Here is a 21,331-nt window from a genome sequence, read left to right on the forward strand (position 1 = left end):
CTGACCAAGCAACAGAAAAGTAACGGCGGGTAACGTAAAAAGTTACTTTCCATGTGGGGTAACTAAGTAAAGTAACAGATTACTTTAAGAAGTAACGAGTTTTTTACAAACTAAATTTTAGTGAATGTGCACTTGTAGTGTACATTAAATCTTAATTAAGCACACTTCTCAAGTCTAAGATAAAGGCAAGAGGGTTAAAGGAGTAGTTCACTTTTGAAAAAACTTTTGCTGATAATTTACTCACCCCCATGTCATCCAATATGTCCACGTCTTTCTTTCTTCAGTTGAAAAGAAATTAAGGTTTTTGATGAAAACATTCCAGCATTTTTCTCCATATAACGGATTTCAATGGGAACCAAACGGTTCAAGGTCCAAAAGACAGTTTCAGTGCAAACTGCAAATCTTTTCTGAGTCATTTGGTTCATTCAATGAAACGAACAAATTGACTCGGAAAATGATTCGTTCATTTTGATGGATGACTTAAATACTTAATAAAACTTAAACGTTGTTTTTTTTTTTAAATGAGCGATCGTTTCGCTTGATAAGACCCTTATTCATCGTCTGGAATCGTTTAAAGCCCTTTGAACAGTTTGCAGTTTGCACTGAAACTGTCTTTTGGACCTTGAACCGTTTGGTGCCCATTGAAGTCCATTATATGGAGAAAATCCTGGAATGTTTTCATCAAAAACCTTAATTTCTTTTCGACTGAAGAAAGAAAGACATGGACATCTTGGATGACATGGGGGTGAGTAAATTATCAGCAAAAGTTTTTTGAAAAGTGAACTACTCCTTTAAATAAAAAACATAAGTAGAGGAGATTGTTCTGATTCACCTTGAGGAACTCCAGGTTGATGTCGGGCAGGCCGCAGGTGCGCAGCTCCACCTCTGCAGGGCTCAGTAGGGTCAGCAGCTGCAGGGGTATGATGGAGCCCAGACCAGCACGCACAGCCGACATGCACTCCACATTCTGCAGCTCTCGCATGCGTAACTCCCGCACCGCTCGCACGTACACCTCTTTATTCTCCCAGCTGAACAAACACACATATCATATATGAATGACATATTTTGCTCAATCTGTGCACTTTCCATCACATTCAAGCAGCATTTAATGTTTCTTGATTAGGAAACCCCTACAATTAAACATCCAGTTGTTGATTCTAATACAATATAAATTTAAAATGGAAAGGAAGGCTTGCTGCGCTTCTGTAATTGCCAAACAATCCGGTGCAACCAGGGCAGGACAAAACAAAGCAGAAAAAGAGAATCGCCGGTGCAACACATAAATCTTCTTAGTAATACATTTATTTGAGGTACATAACAGTGACTAACATTTCGATGTAAAATTACATCTTCATCAGATTCCTCAAGGAGGTCACTGTTATGTATCTCAAATTTATTACTAAGAAGATTTATGTGTTGCACCGGCGATTCTCCTTTTCTACAATATAAATGTAATCTTCATGAACAGTAGTATATAAATCGGTCAATGGCTCCTACCTGACAGCGATGTCACGACCACCATGGCACAGCTCTACCTCCTCTCCAGTCATAGTGATGTAGGTGAATGTGCAGCAGGGGCGGCTTGGTGAATCAGGACTCTCACCCAAGTGGCTCTGCGACGATACATCAGCACATAGCGCTTCCAGCTCCGCTTCATCAGCCAACTGTGAGGACGAGAGAACAAAGAGATGTAAAAGAAGTACTTATTACAGAAATAATCTTTGAAAGAATAAAGTGAGGTAAAAACCAAATGTAATGTTTTCAGACAATTAACTGTATGTTAAGTGCAAATAAATCAAGATGTATTATAAGCCCTATCTGGGCGGTAATAGTTTCTCATAGGGACATAAGGTATTTAACATTTACAGGAGCTAGTCTGTGATTTTTATTGCCGTCCGAATTCAGAATGTCAGTTTTTTTTCTCCCACCACTCGCGTAAAAATCTTTTATTACTGAAATGCTGCGAAGCATTTACAAGAACAACATTTCATCACAGCTCCACCCCAGCAAAAGAACAGGGAAAACAAGCAAGTAAACATTTGAAATGGGCCAATACAATTTTAAAATGTATTATATAGAATTATATACATAAAAAATACAAAATAAGCAGCTTTATCTTTACCTAATGTAAATAATTCCCGCTAATTTCCATATAGTTAAACATGACATCTATCATTCTGAGATAAAATGCAAGACAGAAAACCATTTTAACTATAGCATGTCTATCTTCCTGTATTTAAACAAGTGATTTAAATAATAAATAGGATACTATTTTTCTATTATTAAATCAAATATGAATTTATTCTTATTTTTAGCATATAACATTTTTTTTTACAGCAGACAATCATGCGACCATGTGAACAGCGCATTCCCGGGTTCGTAGGATCACTAAATTGTGAATAAATCGCCATCTGAATGTATGAGTTGTATTTTTACAGACATCCATGTAGGAAAACAATTACCATCTGAAAAGGGCTATAGTTTACATTTATATTTAATGCAAACATGAACTTTAGAGCAGGTTACATGTTAATTGTATTTAAATTAAAACTAATTTTAGTCTAAATGCATATTAAATGCAATTAGCTGAAAATGAAGTGCACTTTTATTTAATTCACATATTTTCTGCAAGTAGTTTTTTAAACATACTTTTAATATTTGAAGTGCGCTAAAATGCACAATTAAGCTCACTTCTTTTTTTTTTAAAGGGTATAGCTATGGATGAATGCAGAAACCCTGATATTGGGATAGTAAAACCAATGACATAATTGTGGCCAATGTCCATGTCACATCACACTCGCTCCAGAGATGAAAAAAATGAAGAAATTAAAGGCTATTCATTGTATAATTTGAATTATAATTTACATTCTCAAACTTCTTAATGTGGCTGTATGTGAGCAGGTCCGCTTCTCGAAAGTCAGATTCTGGGTCCAGTGCCTCACCGACCAGACCCTTCCAGAAGGAGCCGAGCAGATCCAAAGGCAGAGGAACATCTGCCCGGATAGCAATGCCAAGCAGTTGGCCAAAGAAATTCAGTAGCTGCTCTTCAGCATAAGTGATGGGGCACGGTGTCAGAATGTACTTCCCCTGAAACACATCCACAACAAAAGTCAAGCTGTGTTCACATGTACCGCAGGATGTAAAGCAAAGGATCAAACATGCAAGCAAACCTTATTTCGATTTGCTGCAGCACTGGGGCAAGGGAGGAGTAGTGAGAGCGCTGAACTTTGCAGCTCCTTGCAGACTTGCCACAAGAAATGCCTGAATGATCCACCTGAGCAAATATGACACGCAAGAAGTATATAAACTTTTGTTTTTGAAAATGGAAATAAAGCTGAAATAGAATAACATAAATATTAGATGAAAAAAATTAAATGAGTTAAGCTTTAGCTGAAGTAATCAAATTACTAAATCAAAACTGAAATGAAATAAAATAGAAATATTAGATATAAAAAAATTGAAAAGTTGCCTAAAACTAACTGATTTGAAATTAGTTAAAGTACTAAAATTATAATAATAAACTAAAACAATAATTGAAATAAAGCTGAAATAAAATAATATTAGATAAAACTTAAACTTGAATGAAAATTTTAAAAATGTACCTTTTGCAACTAACTGAAATAAAATAAATTAAATTGCTAAAACTACAACTGAATTAAAATATATATTTTAATATTATTATAAATTATAATAATTTTTTTTAATTAAATAAATATTTTATTCTGAATTATAATAAATATTAAAAAAAATAAAAGCAATAAATCACATATCATGAAAATAAAAAGGTGATTCAAGATATTAACAAATACTATAATAGTTTATAAATAATCCTGAAATAAAATAAGTTTAAGTACTAAAATTATGATTGTAAACGGAAATAAAGCTGGAAAAAAAAGATCAACTTAAATGAAAAATTTTAAAGTTGCCTTTTCGAATAACTAAAATAAAATAAAAAATAAAAACCATCATGATAAATTAATAAACACTATAATAGTATATAAATAATAAAATAAGATTCTCCAAAACTAGTTATGCCAATGTAAGAAACAAAAAAAAAACAAACAAAAAAAAAAGAAACGTTTGATATTGTTGGGTTAGTGATTGGGATTTAGTGTTTAGTGGATGAAAGCAGTCTGTAACACTGACTGGTGCCATGGACCTCCTCCCCGGTGAAGCGGATGTTGAAAGCATAGGTGGGGTCTCCTCCACTGGCTATCCGGACACACAGCTGAGACGACGGGACACATGACAGCTGGCGTGCAGCCTGGCAGAAGTATGTGTTCTCTGCTGCACGCATCTCACCTGTAATACACAGGAGTAAGTGTGAAGAACTGATGTGTGAAACCATCGTCTCTGTGAGTGATGCTTCATTCAGTTTACCTCCCACTATCTCCAGTGGATCGAGTGTGATCTCAGGGGCAGCGTGGTCCGCAGTCCGCTGTACTGTTGCATTCAGCACCCGGTTCATAACAGTCACTTTGGTGTCGTATAAAATCAGGCCTACAAATGAAATAGTGGTAAAAAAGAAGCCTTGTGAAAAAGAAGTGCACTCAATCATCTTCAATATCTTAAAAGTAAGCAAGTCTAGTTATAGACTTTATAAGTTATAATTATCGATATTTTTCTAAGGAATACATATCGATTTGTTTAACCCCCTGGAGTCGTATGGATTTCTTTTATGATGGATGGATGCAGATTATGTCTTCTTCAAGCTTTAAAATCAGGCTCTATTCACTCCCATTATAAAGCTTGGAAGAGCCAGGATATTTTTTTTTTATATAACTAATTGTGTTTGGTTGAAAGAAGAAAGTCACACACACCTAAGGATGGCTTGAGGGTGAGTAAATTATGAGACAACTTTTGACTTTATTTTTGGGTGAATCAACCAAAACATTACACTGGATTTCACACTTAAGTATATTATTTCTGCAATAAGTACTTTTTTTTTAAAAAGCATGCTAAAAGTGTGCTTTTTCACAAGGGAACATATTATGTTATTTTCAGTACTGTGTTGGTCACATAGCACAGCGATAGTATCATATGGTAATACCATGTATGACTGCACAATATATCAATCGCAAGACATTGCTTAAAAGAACTCAATTCAGATCTTGCACACTGTTTTTTGTGCGAGCACAAAGAGCTGTGTAGACAGCATGCGAACACCGAATTCAATTCTTTTTCTCGTCTTTTTGTGCTTGAAGACACATACACGTACAATTATTTTAAAAGGCACATCTTGGCGAGTATCCTCATAAACAAAGTCAGTCACTTGTGTCTTAAAGGGACACTATGCAGGAATTCCGTTTTTTGTCAAACAGCGACCCCTAGAGTCGCTGTGGAGTACTTGTATTTAAAGGGGTGTTAAAATGGCATTTTCACAAGATGTAAAATAAATCGGTCCCACTTTATATTAAGTGGCTTTAAGTACTATGTACTTACATTGAAAAATAAGTACAATGTACTTATTGTGCTCATGTTGTATTGTAAAACACATTTGCTGCTATTGAGGTGTGATATGGGTAAGGTTAGGGACAGGTGTGGTGGTATGGGTAGGTTTAAGTATAAGGGATGGGTCAGCTGTGTAATTACAGATGTAATTACATAAATTAGTTACAGCTGTAATTACATGCTGGTATTTTTTAAATGTAAGTACAATGTAAAAACATGTACGTACACAATAAGTCCATTGTATCAAATTATTCGTTTCAATGCAAGTACATAGTACTTAAAGCCACTTAATATATAGTGGGACCAATAAATCTCTGATGTCCCCAGAGTGTGTGTGTGAAATTTTAGCACAAAATACCCCACAGATATTTTCATACAGCGTGTTAAAGTTGTCTCTTTTTGAGGGTTTGCAAAAACGCACCGTTTTGTGCCTGGCCCTTTAAATGCAAATGAGCTGCAGCAGAGGGCGGGGTTTCAAGAGCTTGTGTGTTAGCAGCTGCGATTTCCACATGCAGACACTTAAATGACAGAAACTGTTCTCCCTTTAATGTTAAAACGGAGTCAGTCAAAGATGGAGAGACTCAAGAAGTGACAACATTTAGAATACAACAGGATGTCTCTGAATGGTTAGTTGATGAATTTATGTTGCTGAAGTGGGGTTAACTATCTTCAATTAGGATATTCTGTCATGTAATCTATAAATCGCTCGTATAAGAACTGTTGTGAGATGCACACAGAGTGACTTTCTATAGCATGTAAAAAGATGGATGCTAAAGTTTGAGCTGACTCACAAATGTACTCTTATACAACCACTCTTCCTCTTCTCAACATGGACTGAGTGTTCCCGGGGGCGGGGTTTATGCACATTTTAGGGTTGGTGATGTCTCTAACCAGGGAGGAACGTTGTGTAGCCCCTACCAGCCGTTTGAATTTATATACAGATCTGACTATTATTCCCATGAACTTTAATGATCCAGTGGCAGAACTTTTGCCAAGCGTGTCAGAGGTTCTGGGTTCTAAGTAGTATAGTTTTTTTTCCTCATCAAAACCGATTGTTTATTAGTGGTTGTATATTAAGCAGGGACAGGTTTTTTGTGCATTAGGTTTTGTGATTTCACTGTAACAAATATATAGTCTCTCTGCAAACGGATTGAAGCGCGTGTCCGTGTGAAGAATATGTACGCCACAACAGAACACTGTATACATGCATATTCACAACGATGCTGTAGGGGCGGCAGTGGCTCAGTGGTTCATGTGGGTTGTCTACAAACCGAAGGGTTGGTGGTTCAATCCTCGGTTCCACCTGACCAAGTGTCGAGGTGTCCATGAGCAAGACACCTAACCCCAACTGCTCCCGACGAGCTGGCTGGCGCCTTGCATGGCTGACACCGCCGTCGGTGTATGAATGAGTGTGTGAATGGGTGAATGTGAGGCAATATGTAAAGCGCTTTGGTGGCCATTAGGTCTATGAAAGCGCTATATAAATGCAGTCCATTTACCATTTTTTTACCATTTCATTTCATACTACAAAGAAAATAATATTCATCATAAATATCAAATATATTGAAAATAATCAATATAGTGTATCCCTTTTTCTACTTTTCTATTTAAAGAAACAATCCTGTACAAAAAGGCCTGTGTGAATGTTTATGTGATGACTGACCTTTGGCCTCACACAGAAGGGTTGCTATGCTGTTTTGATAGGTTTGCGTCAGCCTTAACTCCACTAATGGCAGGAAGAAGCTCTCCAATGTGCTGTTGAGTGACTGCAGTAAAGCAAAGCGCAGTCGCAAACTCTCGACTGGAACACCTGTGTGATCAGAATTACATTCAATGTACATCCGGGCTAAAAACGTGGGCAATCTGCAATTGCATGAAAACATCTCATAATCCAAATCTAACAGCATAACATAAAATGAAGATGGACTTGCCTAACAAGCATGCGACTTGGGGATCAACGACATCCTTAGCGTCGATGTAAACTTCGTGTGGATGTAGCCGGGCAGGTGTGATGGCCAGATGTCGGCAGAGACGGTTCACAAACTGGACCAACGCAAAGTCCATCTCGAAGGTCCATTTTCTACTGGCTTTTTGAGCATGACGGGAGTCGATGCATGTGCATCTAAAACAAGAAGTTTTTTTTTTTTTACTTTATAATAGTTTATAGTTACATTCATTATTCTAGTCATTTTAAAATACTACTCCAAAACTCCATCCGTTTATTCAGAAACTAGAACAAGTGAGACCTGCAGAAGCCAGAAACATGCATGTAGTAGTATGGAAGCAGTTTTGAGGCGGAATTCACAAAACAAAAAACAGATATTATTTCATATAGTGTACTATAGCTGTTTGTGAATGTAAAAGGTCTGCAAAGTTTCTAATATCAAAGTCCAAGACGAATATCCTTGTCTCCCAAAAGAAAGAACCGATTCTAAACTGCTTGAAAGAGTCATCAGTAGTTATAGTCTTACTTCCAGCATGAACCTACTTAGGTTTGTAACAAATTTGCAAAATGCCAGCCTATGGTCTACATTGGCTGCCCGTGAACAAAGTCTTCTTTGATCCGCCAGTTTTAGCTGAGGCTGAGAAGAGTTTAGTTTTTGAGTTGACATGTCGAGAAGACGCTGACATGCACTTTCAAAGAATGAGGACTGAGGCTCGCATTGATTCAGTAAAACAGACAGCATTGTTACTGTACGTATCACTGTCTATTAGTGTTGCACGGTGCACAGATACATCAAAAGTATCGCGATACTCAGAAATTAAAAACCTCACGATACCAAAATTTATTAGTATCGATACTTCTATGAATGACCACGTTCCCGATTTGTGGTGTGTTCAACGCACGCTTCCAGTCCCTCCCTGTATGGACGTCTGTGTTTTTTCTCCTCAAGCACACAGCAAAGAAGCTGCAGCTGTCATGAGACAAACACTACAGCGAGATGGCTGCAGGTGCGAGCACAAGTGATACTGTGGCCGACGGTCAGTAGCGGAGTGGCAATCGGGAGGGTCAGGATGTTTCCCAGTGGGCCGGTAGTGTTTCGAGTTCGCGAAGGCCGGTCTGATAGTTATAATTTGCAAGTGCTTAGCAACACCATCCGACGGTCTGTACACAATAGTCTCTGCAAAGACGATACACTGAAGCAGTGTTGTAGTCGAGACCACCTCACTCGAGTCCGAGTCAAGACCGAGTCCATAGAGAGTCGAGTCCGAGACCAGAGACGGTCGAGTCCGAGACCAGTGAGGGTTGATTACCTAATTTACTTTTATTTACTTAGAGAAATTCTTTTTTTTTTTTTTTTTTACTGAATTTACTTAGAGTTTAAAAAATATGATCAGTTTAGGGTAAAAAGGCCACATAGTAGGTGGTGTTAAAAGTAATTTTTATTACAATTTGTCATGCGCAGTTGCACACTAGAAATCACCAATCACTGGGCGTGTCAATCAATTTAAAGAAATATTTTATTAACATAAATTAATAATCATGAAAAATATTTTGAATTGAACTCGAGTGGACTCGGGAATAAGTCCGAGTCCTAAAAAAAAAATGTTCGAGTACGAGTCAATTCCGAGTCCAAATGCACACGAGTCCATGACAAGACCAAGAACATTAAAATATGGTCTCGAGACCGAGTCTCGAGTACTACAGCACTGCACTGAAGCGCTCGTCCGAGTGAAGATGGTGCGCGACTACACAAGCCGCAAAAGACACTGTATCCATGCAACTGATAGCAGCGAAAAAGAGCGCTGTGCTTGATTTAAAAAACAATAGATTTTAGTGCTAGATCTCTTCTTTAATAGCGATCTAAATGCATTATCTGCTAGTTAACTGGAGTTGTTTTATTTATTTTTGTATTAGCTGTACAACTTTCACCCCAACTTTCATAGATAGCATAAATAATTTGCAAACTACTAAAATAAAGCATACAAAACATCAGCTAAAATGCTCTATAGGCTATATGATTATAATGTTTGTCAGTGATCTATTTATATTAGGTTATTACAGCATTCAAAGAGCACAGACCTACGCAGAGGAGGAGCATGTGAAACACCTTGTAAGAAATACTTTCCTTTTCAGGAAAAGTATCGAAAAAGTATCGAAATCGCAATTCTTGACTTGGTATCGCTATCAAACAAGAATTTTGGTATCGTGACAACCCTACTGTCTATACAACAGACAGTGCTGAGGAAGCTCCAGAGCTGAAATTCAGATATGGTAATGGCCTTATCTTATCTTTAGAAATTACTTAACTTCTTTTTTAAGAAGATTATCATGAATCTGGCCCATTTTCTATAAAAGAGAAGGTACAAACCTTTCAAAGTGCAGATCATAACCGCATGCCAGGATTGCACGCCAAACACTGCGAATATCCTGCTTGGCTCTGTCTAGAGTAAACTTGTGGAAACCTTCCAGGGTCAAAAACTTCTCTTCTGGCACTACTGGGATAGAGGAAAGGTGAAATGTTAAGATACATGAGAGACAATCAATGAGCTTAAAATATACTAAAGTTTTTTTTTTTAATCTTTATATGATATTTTATAATGACCTCTGTTGTCTTTGAAATATGTTTAAAGTGAACTGCTGAATGTACTACAAACATTTATGGTAAATTAAATATACTTTAATGTCATTTCTATTGAAACTTGTATTACATATATATACGTATATTACAAATAGTATAATGATAGAATGATTTAGCATATTTAAAATATATTATGTTAAATAATATTGAATAACACGCAAAAGGAAAATTATAATCAAGCACAGTACAAGTGCTTTACATGTTCGTTAGTATGCTAGTCAACATTTCAAAATAACTGTACTTCTTTAAAGCATGACAGGAAATTATTAAAACAATGATTTAAAAGTGCACTTAAGTGTCTCTCTTTAAATACATTTAAGTGGCCTTTGATTTCATTAATATTATATTAAGTACAGTACAGTTTATTTATAACTGTACAAGTAAAGAATATTGAAAATATACTTTTAAAGGAAATCTCGGCACAAAATAAACCTTTGGTCTAATTACAATTGGTACATAGTAAACCTGTGATTTGTTTTCATGATTCTCGAATGTAAAGAGTTTTATCTCTAAAAACTGATTAGCTTATAATGCTAGTATATGGGGCATAGAGTAATGAAAATAAAAATGGCTAGTTAATACCACTAACAAGGCTAAAAATAGCCCAACACCAACACGGTATCATAATCAGGGTAAACCGAAGCATTGAGAACGTTCTAAGTGGCTCGGCGTTCGTGGTTCGACTGCTCGAGACTGTTTTCCAAATATGGCTCCTGCCAGTATTCGTGAAGTGGACTGTCTTTATAAAATATCTTCTTATTAAACGGTCTGTACACTTACAACATTCTCATTGCTTTGGTTTGCATGTAGGGACCCTGATTATGCTACCGTGTTAGTTGTAGTGGCCATTTTGAGCCTTGTTAGTGGTATTAACTATTTTTATTTTCATTACAATATGCCCCATATACTAGCATTATAAGCTAAAGAGTTTTTAGAGATAAAACTCTTTACATTTGATAATCATAAAAACAAATCTCAGAGAACGGTTGACTATGTACCAATGTGTAATTAGACGAAAGGTTCATTTTGCGCCAGACTTGTCCTTTAAGATTTGAAGCACACTACATGTGCACAATCAATACAACTAAGTTCAGTTCTTTTTCCTAAGGTAACCATGTGCTAGGTGTATGTTCATTTGTACAGAAACCAAGAATATTATAGTAGTAACCTTCAAGCTTTTTGGCAGGAGACTTTTCAGGGTCTTTTTCATCAGGCTTGGTCTTCTCTGGAGATTTTGGCTTGAGGACTGTTTTTTTCTCACTTAGCACAGTTCTGGAGAAACAACATTTACCATATTGTGAGAACCATTAAGAAGTTTAAATCATAACTTTATTATGCATTTTATAGGAAGGGATGCTTGCATTAGACTTAAACGATTTAAATAACTTCCCAATAAAAACTGTTTAGCTTTTAGTGGTTTACCAAGTTAGTGGCCTAATGTTAGTACTCACCTAACACTGTTAAGCATGGACTTCTCTTTGGTCGGGGGTTTGGTGATAGGCCTTTTTGTGCTGACCACTTTGCCTTGGTGCTGCTCTTTGCCTGCCTTGCTGTGCTTGTTCTTGTTGGGCTTTACTGTGCCATATTTGCGGAGAATCTGCAAACACAATTACCAAGGTTTTAATCATTTCTACTTTGGCCCAGTCAAGAATTTTGTCTGCTCAACTGTTTCCTAAAACGTATGTAATAGTATAACACAAAGGTGCGGATTAAAAGTGCATGCAACACTTTTTATTTATTAATAAATATGTTTCATGTGTTCATGCATCTTAAAATTACGAAAGGACATGACACTATAAGTGTAGATTACATCTAGGTAAGTCAATTTTTAGTAATCGTAATGACATTAATCAATTATCATTCAAATTTAGCAAATTTAATTTAATATTATTAAATGAATGACTATTCTGAGGACATCACCTGTGTGAGCTGGTCATCAAGCACCTTCTTGGGAGGCCGTACGTGTGTAAAAAACACATGGAGCAGGTTGCCTGGTGTCTGAGAGTTGATCTGCTCTTTGCTGAGATAAATGTCTGATACTTTCACAGGTTTTGTTGGAATGGGGCTCAGAACCTGCTCTGCATATACGCAGCTCTTAAAGATGTCTGTTAGCACATCACGTGCCCCAGGAACCAATTTGTCTCCTACAAGCACAAAAACTAATAAAACATCTAACAAACTTGATAAAGTTATAGCGATTGCTTCATTGCAAAAAGAATTGCAGATAGTCTAAAATAACACACAATTCTAAGATTAAGAAAGCAACCCACCTCTGATTGATTTATCAAGGAAGTACTCTTCAAGGACAGAACTTCCTTGAGTGTCAAATAAACTCTGATTTACACTTGAGGCAGTGAGGATCTCCTCATTGGTCATCTCCATTAGCTCCTCCTCCCTTTCAAGATTGGAAAGGCCAATGAGATCACTGCTGTTGAAAAGACTGGCCCGAATCTTCTCCACCTGGGCCCGTGCCCTTACCTGTACAACAAAAGCGAAAACAGTCACATTATTGGATTTCTAATTTCTTTTTAGACAGGCTATAAGCAAGATTTAGCATAACACTGAAAATGAAGCATATCTCTGTCTTAAAAGTGGCCTCAGAATAGTAAGTGCACTAGAGTTGTCAAAAGTACTGACTTCGGTACTGAAATTAAAAAAATGTGATGATACTAGCATTTCCCTCTGGCATTTTAAAGGGTTAGTTCACCCAAAAATGAAAATTAAGTCATTAATTACTCACCCCCATGCTGTACCAACCCCGTAAGACCTTCGTTCATCTTCGGAACACACATAAAGATATTTTTGATTAAATTTGAGAGCTGGATCACTCCTCCATAGACTGCCTAAGGGACTAGCACTTGACGGCCCATAAAGTCATTAAAGAAAAGGTTTAAATATTCCATGTGCCTACAGCGGCTCAATTATAAGTTTATCAAGCGACGAGAATAGTTTTCATGCGGAAAAAAAACATAAATTACGACTTTATTCGACTATTCCATTGCTTCCTTATGGGCCTTGAGACGAGAATTGAAGAGATTTCCAGAACGCATGCGCGAGAACTGAGACGAGGACGTTCTTCTTCGACTACTTCTTGTTACCGGCTGCTCACCGCTAGTTTTACCGCCCCCTACCGTATAAGATGACGTGCTGATATAGCTGGAAGCGCAAAACTTTCTGTTTACAAGCAGAGGAAGACGCGCGCTGTACATACGCGTTTCAATTACCGTATTTTCCGCACTATAAGGCGCACTTAAAAGCCTTTAATCTTCTCAAATTCGACAGTGCTGTGCGCCTTACAATCCGGAGCGCCTTATATATGGATCATCATCTTATACGGTAGGTGGCGGTAATACTCTTAAGCGGTGAGCAGCCGGTCACAAGAAGTAGTCGAAGAAGAACGTCCTCAGCTCAGTTCTCGCGCATGCGTTCTGGAAATCTCTTCAATTCTCGTCTTAAGGCTCATAAGGAAGTAATGGAATAGTGGAATAAAGTCGTTATTTATGTTTTTTTTCGCACAAAAAGTATTCTCGTCGCTTGATAAACTTATAATTGAGCCGCTGTAGGCACATGGAATATTTAAACATTTTCTTTAATGATTTTATGGGCCGTCAAGTGCTAGTCCCTTAGGCCGTCTATGGAGGAGTGATCTAGCTCTCAAATTTAATCAAAAATATCTTCATTTGTGTTCCGAAGATGAACGAAGGTCTTACGGGGTTGGTACAGCATGGGGGTGAGTAATTAATGACTTAATTTTCATTTTTGGGTGAACTAACACTTTAAGTGTTTTTAAACAGATTCTCAAACACCTCTGATTGGCCATTGTGTTGACGCGGTGTTGATTTTTAAATTTCAGTACCGACTTGGTCCCAAATTTTAACTCATGTTATCGTTGCTGGTGTTTTATAAGATCAAATGTCCCACCCACCTCTATGACAGCATAGCCTTTGATCCGTCGAGTCACACTGGCATGGATGTCTGGAGAGGCAACAGTGTACATGGAGCTCCCATCTGAGACTGACGTTGCACCACTATCCAGCTGCTCCCCAAGGCTGCCGAGACTACCTTGACTCCCTGTGCTACATAGAGACACATCCAGACTCTCCTGACTGGACACCGTGTGGGGATCCAGGGGTGTTTGTGGCAGGGAAGGTGCTGTTTGAGAGGTCACCAACTCTTGGTTTACCAGAAGCTCCCCAGCAGCCCTGGAAGCTCCCTGTAAAGACGCCTGACTCGCTGAAGCTGAGGCACTCAAAGCTAACGTTGTACTGTTGCTATTTGGGCTTCCTGCAGTGCAATCTCTCTTTGCATCTTGGGGAATACATGCTAGAGTTTCAGCTTTGGCTTTTTTAGGGTCTTCCTCCTGAACTGGAATAAAGATCTCGTCCTTGAAGAGACCCCCGTGCGCATTGCAAGCCCTTCGGATCGCATTGCGAACTACGGATTCCTCCAAGTGAGTTGGGATTCCTGAGAGCACGAGCAATCGGCTGTGAGCAGTGGAGCCGACCAAGGCTTGGCAAGCATCTGCGACGGCATCCCCGGTGACACCAAGACCTTGTGGGTCTTTGTTAGCAAGGTGGCGTAAAATCAAGAGTAATGTCAACCCACGGTGAAACCACAACATGTCTTCTGGCTTCCCTCCAGCCATGTTTAATAAAGCATGATCACATTCTGACGGTCTTGCACCACTTCCGGAGCCATGTTTCCCTGAGATGGCAGCTGCTGAAGCAACAGTGACTGCTGCCCGTTCTCGCTTTAGCTTCACTTTTTTGCGCTTCGAAAGCAAACTCGGACTTTGTGGCGTCTGGCCTGGGGAGGATGACGAAGAGGACGAGGAATCACTACAGTTGGCGGTGCTCGTAGACAAAGGGGCGCCTACTACCGACGTCCCTGCACCCGTACTGAGTGGCAGAGTCACTTCAGCGACTGCCAGGCACACCTCCATCAGAGCGTGGAAGTACGTCGAGAAGCGGCTTCGCTCGGCAGAGAGCGCGATTGCTCCACCACTACCCGTTGCGGAAGTGCAGGAACCGCCGCTAACTAAACCCCAACTTTGGGTCTCATGGTCATAAAGCTTTCGTAGTTCCGTTTGAAGAACCATAAGAACTGTTAGGCAGGGGTTGAGGAGCAGTGTAATGTGGCTGGACAGGCCCGAAGGGGTCTTGCGCCGCTCAAAGGCATGGATCTTGCGGAGAAGCTCTGCAAGCAGGTGGAAGATCAGCTCCTTGATGCACGGAGCAAGATCAGTGGTCCACAAAAGGCCACCTAAACAAAGATAAAGCAAGTGTGACAAGGAATTACATTAAAAAAATATATATATAGCTAGGACCCATTTCTCAATACTTAAAAACTTTTTCAAACTCTTCACACATTTCTCCTAACCAGCCTTCAGGTTGGGACAGCAATTGGTGCAAAATGAACATTTCTCACCAAGCAACTCCACAACCTGCATAAGCACAGAAGTGGGCACAGTGTCCAGCTCATCCTCAGAGCGGTCAGTGGTTTCTCCTACGGTGTAGGTTAGCAGCTGTTCAGCAAAGGCCATAGCCAATGGAAACTCAAGAGGCAACGAGTGCAATACCAGCACTGCACCAGGAGGGGGAGATACACCTGCTGACAGGACCAAAATACAAATTAAAGTCGGCATTAAATGAAAATTCACCCTTTTCTAAAAGAGTTTCTGATTGATCTTATCCCACGGTCACAACAGAGGTCAATAGATTAGACTTCTACAGACACTGCAGGGGTTGAAATAGTGTGTCACACTCCGAGGAGTGTAGAATAATAACTAAGATATTAAATATTTTGACATTTTGGACATACTGTATTGTATCTACACCATTTTACTCCAACACTACATTAAAGTTTGCATTCTTTAAATTCAGCTAAGAGGTCACGCAAGTCAGAGGTCACACCAAACTTCAACTTTGGAATGCAGCCAAATTTGCATGAGCTTTCATTTGCATGCATAATGACGTCAAAGGAATTAAAAGTGTAAAGTAACCGCTCCTTTATTGTGAACAATTAATACGTGTATGTTTCAGTTTAAAAAAAAAAAATGTTGAACTAGTAAAATATCAAAATGTCATAACTCACTTCATAACAATGAAACATCAAATTTCTCTTTGGTAAAGCAAACCAATTGCAAAGATCATATAAATACAGAATATATAATTAATTATAATGTGTTTTCCAGGTATGTGGTACATAGCATCCCTTGTGAAAAATGAAATACTTTGCATGCTTTTCAAAAAGAGTACTTTTTACAGAAATTATATACGTCAAAATAATATACTTAAGTGTGCACTGAATGTATTTTTTAGACAATTAACTGAAGGTTAACTGCAATAAAATGAAAATGTATTTTAATTCAAATTTATATTTCAACTATAGAGTTCCGACCCACTTAAGTTGGACTAAAGTATTTCTTTAAATGTAATTTCATAATTCTATTGTCTTTGAAATATGGTTAAAATATACTGCTAAATTTACTTTAAGACTTTATGGTAAACTAAAATATATAAACTTTTATGATATGCATTTAAATATATTTGTATTTACCCATTTGTAATGATAAAGTTGCAATTTACTAAAAATATATTAATGTTAAATGTAATATTGAACGATACTACAGTTAAAAAATATAATAAAGTACTTTACATATGCTTTAGTATGTTAGTCAACACATCAAAATAAGTGGACTTCTTTAAAGGATAAAAATGTTAAAACATCATGATTTAAAATTTACTTTAAAAGATAAACTTTTTCAAAGAGCAATGAAATGCTATTTATAAAAGTGTACTTGAGTGTATTAAAGTGCACTTGTAGTGTATATTAACTCTTAACCTAAGTATATTTTTTTTTTCACAAGGTATACCCTAGATGCTGATTTAAGTGGCCTCTTTTGCTTACATTTGTACATTAGCAAAGACATTTTTATATTTATTGAAGTACAACCTTATGTGTAGCTGAAATCTGAAAATGTACAGTATGTAGAATGTAACAAGTTCTTGACATGCCTAGTTTGACATGCACTTTGTCAGTGGGGATGATGATGTTGGGATACTGGTTGGCTGTGGGTGGAGGGGTGAGTCCTGTGTTAGACGGGGAGGCGTCTAAAGGGTAGCAAACTGCTTCCATCAGATTCAGCTGGCCGTTTCGTCGCACCTTGTGACCAAGTCCGTACACCATTACACGAGTCCAAGGGGCTTTGTATAGAGAGGAACTAAGAAAAAAAAACACACATGAGCATGTAGAATACTTAACAGAAAGACGTTTACTATGCAAAGCTTCCTGCTTAGTGCAACTAGACTTACTAATGAAAGTAAGAGGCAAAAACAGGTGATTCAGACATAATATTATGAATCAATATGAACTCACTCTTTGCGGCAGCTGACTTGGCTCTCTTTGCAAGAGACGAGCACAAAGGCAGCCCCGGGGAAGTTCACATCCATGCTGACCTTGGACTCAGTGATGGGAAACTCTTCCAATGTGAACTGTTCAGGTGCAGTCTGAATTTTCAGCAAACATTAAAGAATGTAACTAAAATTGTAACAACCAATAATTATTTAACATGTTTGGCTGCACTTTATTTTACAGTATGTGTACTTACAGTGTACTTACCCAAGAAAGTACTGGGTAATATAAGGTAACTACATGGATTATAGATAGGTTTAGGGGGAGGTTCAGGGTTAGTGCCCAGTTATTGCAATTAATATAATAAGTAGTACATAGTATGTACATGGGGAACAGGAATGTATAATAAAGTGCAACGTTTCTTAACACACTTAACCCCTTACTTAAAAACATTTCTAAGTCCACTTTGTAATAATGTCAAATTAAAAGGTTAACACTTTATTTTAAAGGTGTCCTTGTTACAGTGTTGTTATACATTTAAGTGCTGAGTGAAATTAATTAACAACATGTACTTACTATTAGGGCTGAACGATTAATTGCATTCGCGATAAAATCGCGATATGATGAAACGCGATTTTGTAATCGCAAGAGCTGCGATTACACTGGTCACTTGACACGCGAGAGAAAAGCAGTCTGCAAGATAAAGCATCAACTTGCCACGCTACGCGGTCTGGCGTCCAGAAAAGAACAGTTTATTGTGGTATTTATTCTCTCCTCTCCTCAACAATCCTGGATCGATTCAGAGAATTTCAGAATCGAGTCTGAGCTTAGTTTTTAAACACAGATGCGTGATGACGCTGCGCGTGCTTTAGAAACGAACCGTGTTCTGAATCTGCTTGCTTCGATTTTCTCGCTCTCTCTCTTCCTCACTCACACACACGACACCGCTCGAACCTTCCAAAACATAGTAACGTTATTTTATAAAGGTCGGGGTTGAACCAAATTACAAGGACATTCGCGGGCTTCATTGAACAGGTTTTGCCGCTTTGCTTGATGTTATAACGTCACACTTGCAGTGCGCGTTCTCTCCCGCGGGTATTTTCTTTACAAATGCTTCACAGAGGCATTATTTATGTATTTTGGAATGCAGTTGGCTTATATTAAAACCATGAAAATCACTGAGAAGGCTGCTTTCATTTTAAAATACTAACGCGTGCTTTGTAAAGAGCGCTCGTGCATGCGGCCGTGAGCGACTCATTGGTAAATGTACTTGCATGTCAAAATGCTTTTATGACGCGAAATTGACGTAAACACGGTCAGTTATATCTTAAACCAACAGGACAAACCACATTTACAATTTCAAAAGAGATATATGCATTAGTGTGAATGCAGCTTATCGTATCTAAACTGAGGGGAAATCACTCCAGCTCTTGAATGAAAAACATTCAGACAGCCTACTTTTAAATACTGAGACCACTCTTTGTTTATTGCTTGTAATGTTTTTTTTTTTTGTTTCTCTTTATTTACTAGCTTTTATATTTTGAAGCTATATTATTTTATATAGCCTATTTAAAATTCTTAACATGTAATTGGTTTAATTAAATGTTTTTTTATATTTATTTTTTTAAAGTATGTGTTTTTACACATGTAATTAAATACATATTTTAAGAGTTATTAAGATTAATTAATAAGAAAAAAAGTAGATCGGATCATGAGCTATCTAAAGATTCCCATCCCTACTGTACAATGATTTATTGCTTGTTTTTGTCGACTAATACAGAAGGTAAATAACTTTTTTTTTTAAATCGCATATTAAATCGCAATCGCAATATTGGTTAAAAAAAAAAATCGCAATTAGATTATTTTCCAAAATCGTTCAGCCCTACTTACTATGGGGTTAGGGTAGGATTAGGGTTTTGTTTAGGGTTAGTAGCATGTAATTATGCTTAAATTAGTGTTATTTCTACAGTAAGTACTTGTGTAAAATAAGAACACTGTAAAATAAAGTGTAACCATCACAAAAAGTGCATTTATTCCTATAGTGCTTTATCGTTTCAAAGTAAATACACAGTAATAAACAGGAAAATAACCAAACGTTGTAAAATTAATAAATTATTAAATAAAATTGTTTATATGTCTATACATTTTTTGTTATTTTTTATTTCAGTTTTGGTGCGAGTTATTTTAGTACATCAAGGTAAAAATGTTTATTTTGGTTCAGTTAACGATTCTTTTATTTCACGTAACAAACTATAATAACTATAGAACCATTTTTAACTATAATACATTTTTAACTATAATAATTATTTTTAACTATAATAACCCTGGTTCAATAACAGTGTCGATGTTGAAAAGCTAGTGTCATTATCTTATATTAAAGTACATTTTAAATCATTATATTTTAAAAATGGTCAATAACTAATATTAATTTGAATATTGGACATATTTAAATATCACAGATCATAATGGTGGATTTGCAGTGAATAAAGTAATTAACTGCCTGATTCAAAATGCATTCATTAACGTTCTAAATAATAGATGTCTTATGATCACAAAAAAGAAAATAATATTAAGAGTAAAATAATCATTTTCCCTTGAGAAAAGTAAAAGTTCTATTTTTGTTGCAGAATTTTGTTCTCTTATTTATCTCTACTTTCTGCCTACGTATACAAATCATGGTTTTCAAAACAATCCACTGTTATATTGATATAATGGGCACAAATAAGTTGAGGCACTAGTACCTGAAGGAAACAGCAGATCTGTTTAGTGAGTTCGAGAAGGCTGTCTTCGCCCTGGTGCAGAGCTCTGCTGATGGCCACCGTCAGCCATTCACTGATGGTCTGTGCGTTTCCCTGATAGAAGAGCTCAGTCGGAGAACAGCTCTTGCCCTGGAGCTCGTGGAGAACAGACTGGGCCAGCAGAATAGAGTTAGAACTGATTCTGCCATCTACAGAAGACAAAGGGAAATGAACAAATACACAAGAGTTTCATGATTTTTTTTTCGTAACACTTTACAATAAGGTTGCATTAATTAACATGAGCTAACAATGAACAATTAATTGTAAATAATGTTAATTTCAATATTTAAGAATACATTATTAAAAATAAAACTTGTATTTATTAATATTATTAAATGATTTCATAAAAAAAAAATCTTAATTTGTTTGAATTAATTCATTTTCATTTTTGGGTGAACTAATCCTTTAAAATAATGCATTACTGTACTCAATAAATAAAAAAGTAATCTGATTACATAATGCACATTACTTGTAATCCGTTACAACCGACACTAAGTAGTTACTTATACAAGTTCAAATCAAAAACCTGTGTTCCTCAAAATATTTGTATGACATCACCTGGCAAAGGTGGAGCCAGCAGCTGATTAGACAAGAGCTGCAGGTGCTCAAGTGTGATGTCTCGTACAGCGGGAATGTGGAAGAGACGTGTGAATGTGTGAGGGCTCTTGGGAGCAAAGATGTTGAGCAATGCCATGCGGCAGTACAGACGGGCGAGAGAACTTTCACAACGCAGCAGCTCCCTGAAACACACAAGCACACTGAACATTAAGCTTTAGCATTACCTTTAACAGGTGAACTCTATCATTAAAATCCAATATTTTTTAAATCTACAATAGTAAAACCATCTTGAAAAAAAAAAAATGCATTACCGATGAATTTGGATGTTGCTGCTGTCCAGAGACACCAGGCCATTTGCTGCAGCCCTGCGGGACCCTGCTGGCGGCCTCTCAAGCATCTCAATGGGGTACCAGTACCGGACTAACACACCCTCACTACGGAGATATGTCTCCACCTGGACCAGTTCATTGGCCTGAATACACACAAATGAAGACATTTCAGCGAAGTTTCAGATTTGTTGCATTTAGAAGAGGTTCAAATGCTAGTGTGTATATAAGAATGAATATCACATAGCCTGTCAAAAATATG

At 37.3% G+C, this 21,331-nt stretch overlaps 1 protein-coding gene across 9 annotated transcripts in view; it reads right to left on the reverse strand.

Annotated features, from left to right (window-relative positions):
• hectd4 (HECT domain containing E3 ubiquitin protein ligase 4) overlaps window positions 1-21,331 on the reverse strand; it is a 113,935-nt gene that overhangs the window by 15,356 nt on the left and 77,248 nt on the right. For 4 of the 9 annotated variants that reach the window (XM_089124599.1, XM_089124521.1, XM_089124558.1 and 1 more), the window contains exons 55-74: window positions 21,055-21,215; window positions 20,744-20,925; window positions 20,129-20,334; window positions 17,412-17,542; window positions 17,051-17,256; window positions 15,462-15,644; window positions 13,960-15,296; window positions 12,305-12,512; window positions 11,955-12,178; window positions 11,486-11,631; window positions 11,203-11,306; window positions 9,765-9,891; window positions 7,383-7,573; window positions 7,115-7,261; window positions 4,381-4,500; window positions 4,147-4,302; window positions 3,171-3,274; window positions 2,866-3,087; window positions 1,498-1,664; window positions 833-1,028 (exon numbers count right to left, since the gene is read on the reverse strand). In XM_089124599.1, coding sequence (XP_088980725.1) covers window positions 833-1,028; window positions 1,498-1,664; window positions 2,866-3,087; window positions 3,171-3,274; window positions 4,147-4,302; window positions 4,381-4,500; window positions 7,115-7,261; window positions 7,383-7,573; window positions 9,765-9,891; window positions 11,203-11,306; window positions 11,486-11,631; window positions 11,955-12,178; window positions 12,305-12,512; window positions 13,960-15,296; window positions 15,462-15,644; window positions 17,051-17,256; window positions 17,412-17,542; window positions 20,129-20,334; window positions 20,744-20,925; window positions 21,055-21,215 — 4,518 coding nt within the window. The remainder of the gene's footprint in view (window positions 1-832; window positions 1,029-1,497; window positions 1,665-2,865; window positions 3,088-3,170; window positions 3,275-4,146; window positions 4,303-4,380; window positions 4,501-7,114; window positions 7,262-7,382; window positions 7,574-9,764; window positions 9,892-11,202; window positions 11,307-11,485; window positions 11,632-11,954; window positions 12,179-12,304; window positions 12,513-13,959; window positions 15,297-15,461; window positions 15,645-17,050; window positions 17,257-17,411; window positions 17,543-20,128; window positions 20,335-20,743; window positions 20,926-21,054; window positions 21,216-21,331) is intronic. The other 5 variants (XM_089124633.1, XM_089124678.1, XM_089124579.1 and 2 more) reach the window with 3 other exon arrangements.

This window comes from Pimephales promelas, chromosome 1 (genome assembly GCF_988280905.1).
Source record: "Pimephales promelas chromosome 1, fPimPro1.hap1.1, whole genome shotgun sequence".
Lineage (NCBI taxonomy): Eukaryota > Metazoa > Chordata > Actinopteri > Cypriniformes > Leuciscidae > Pimephales > Pimephales promelas.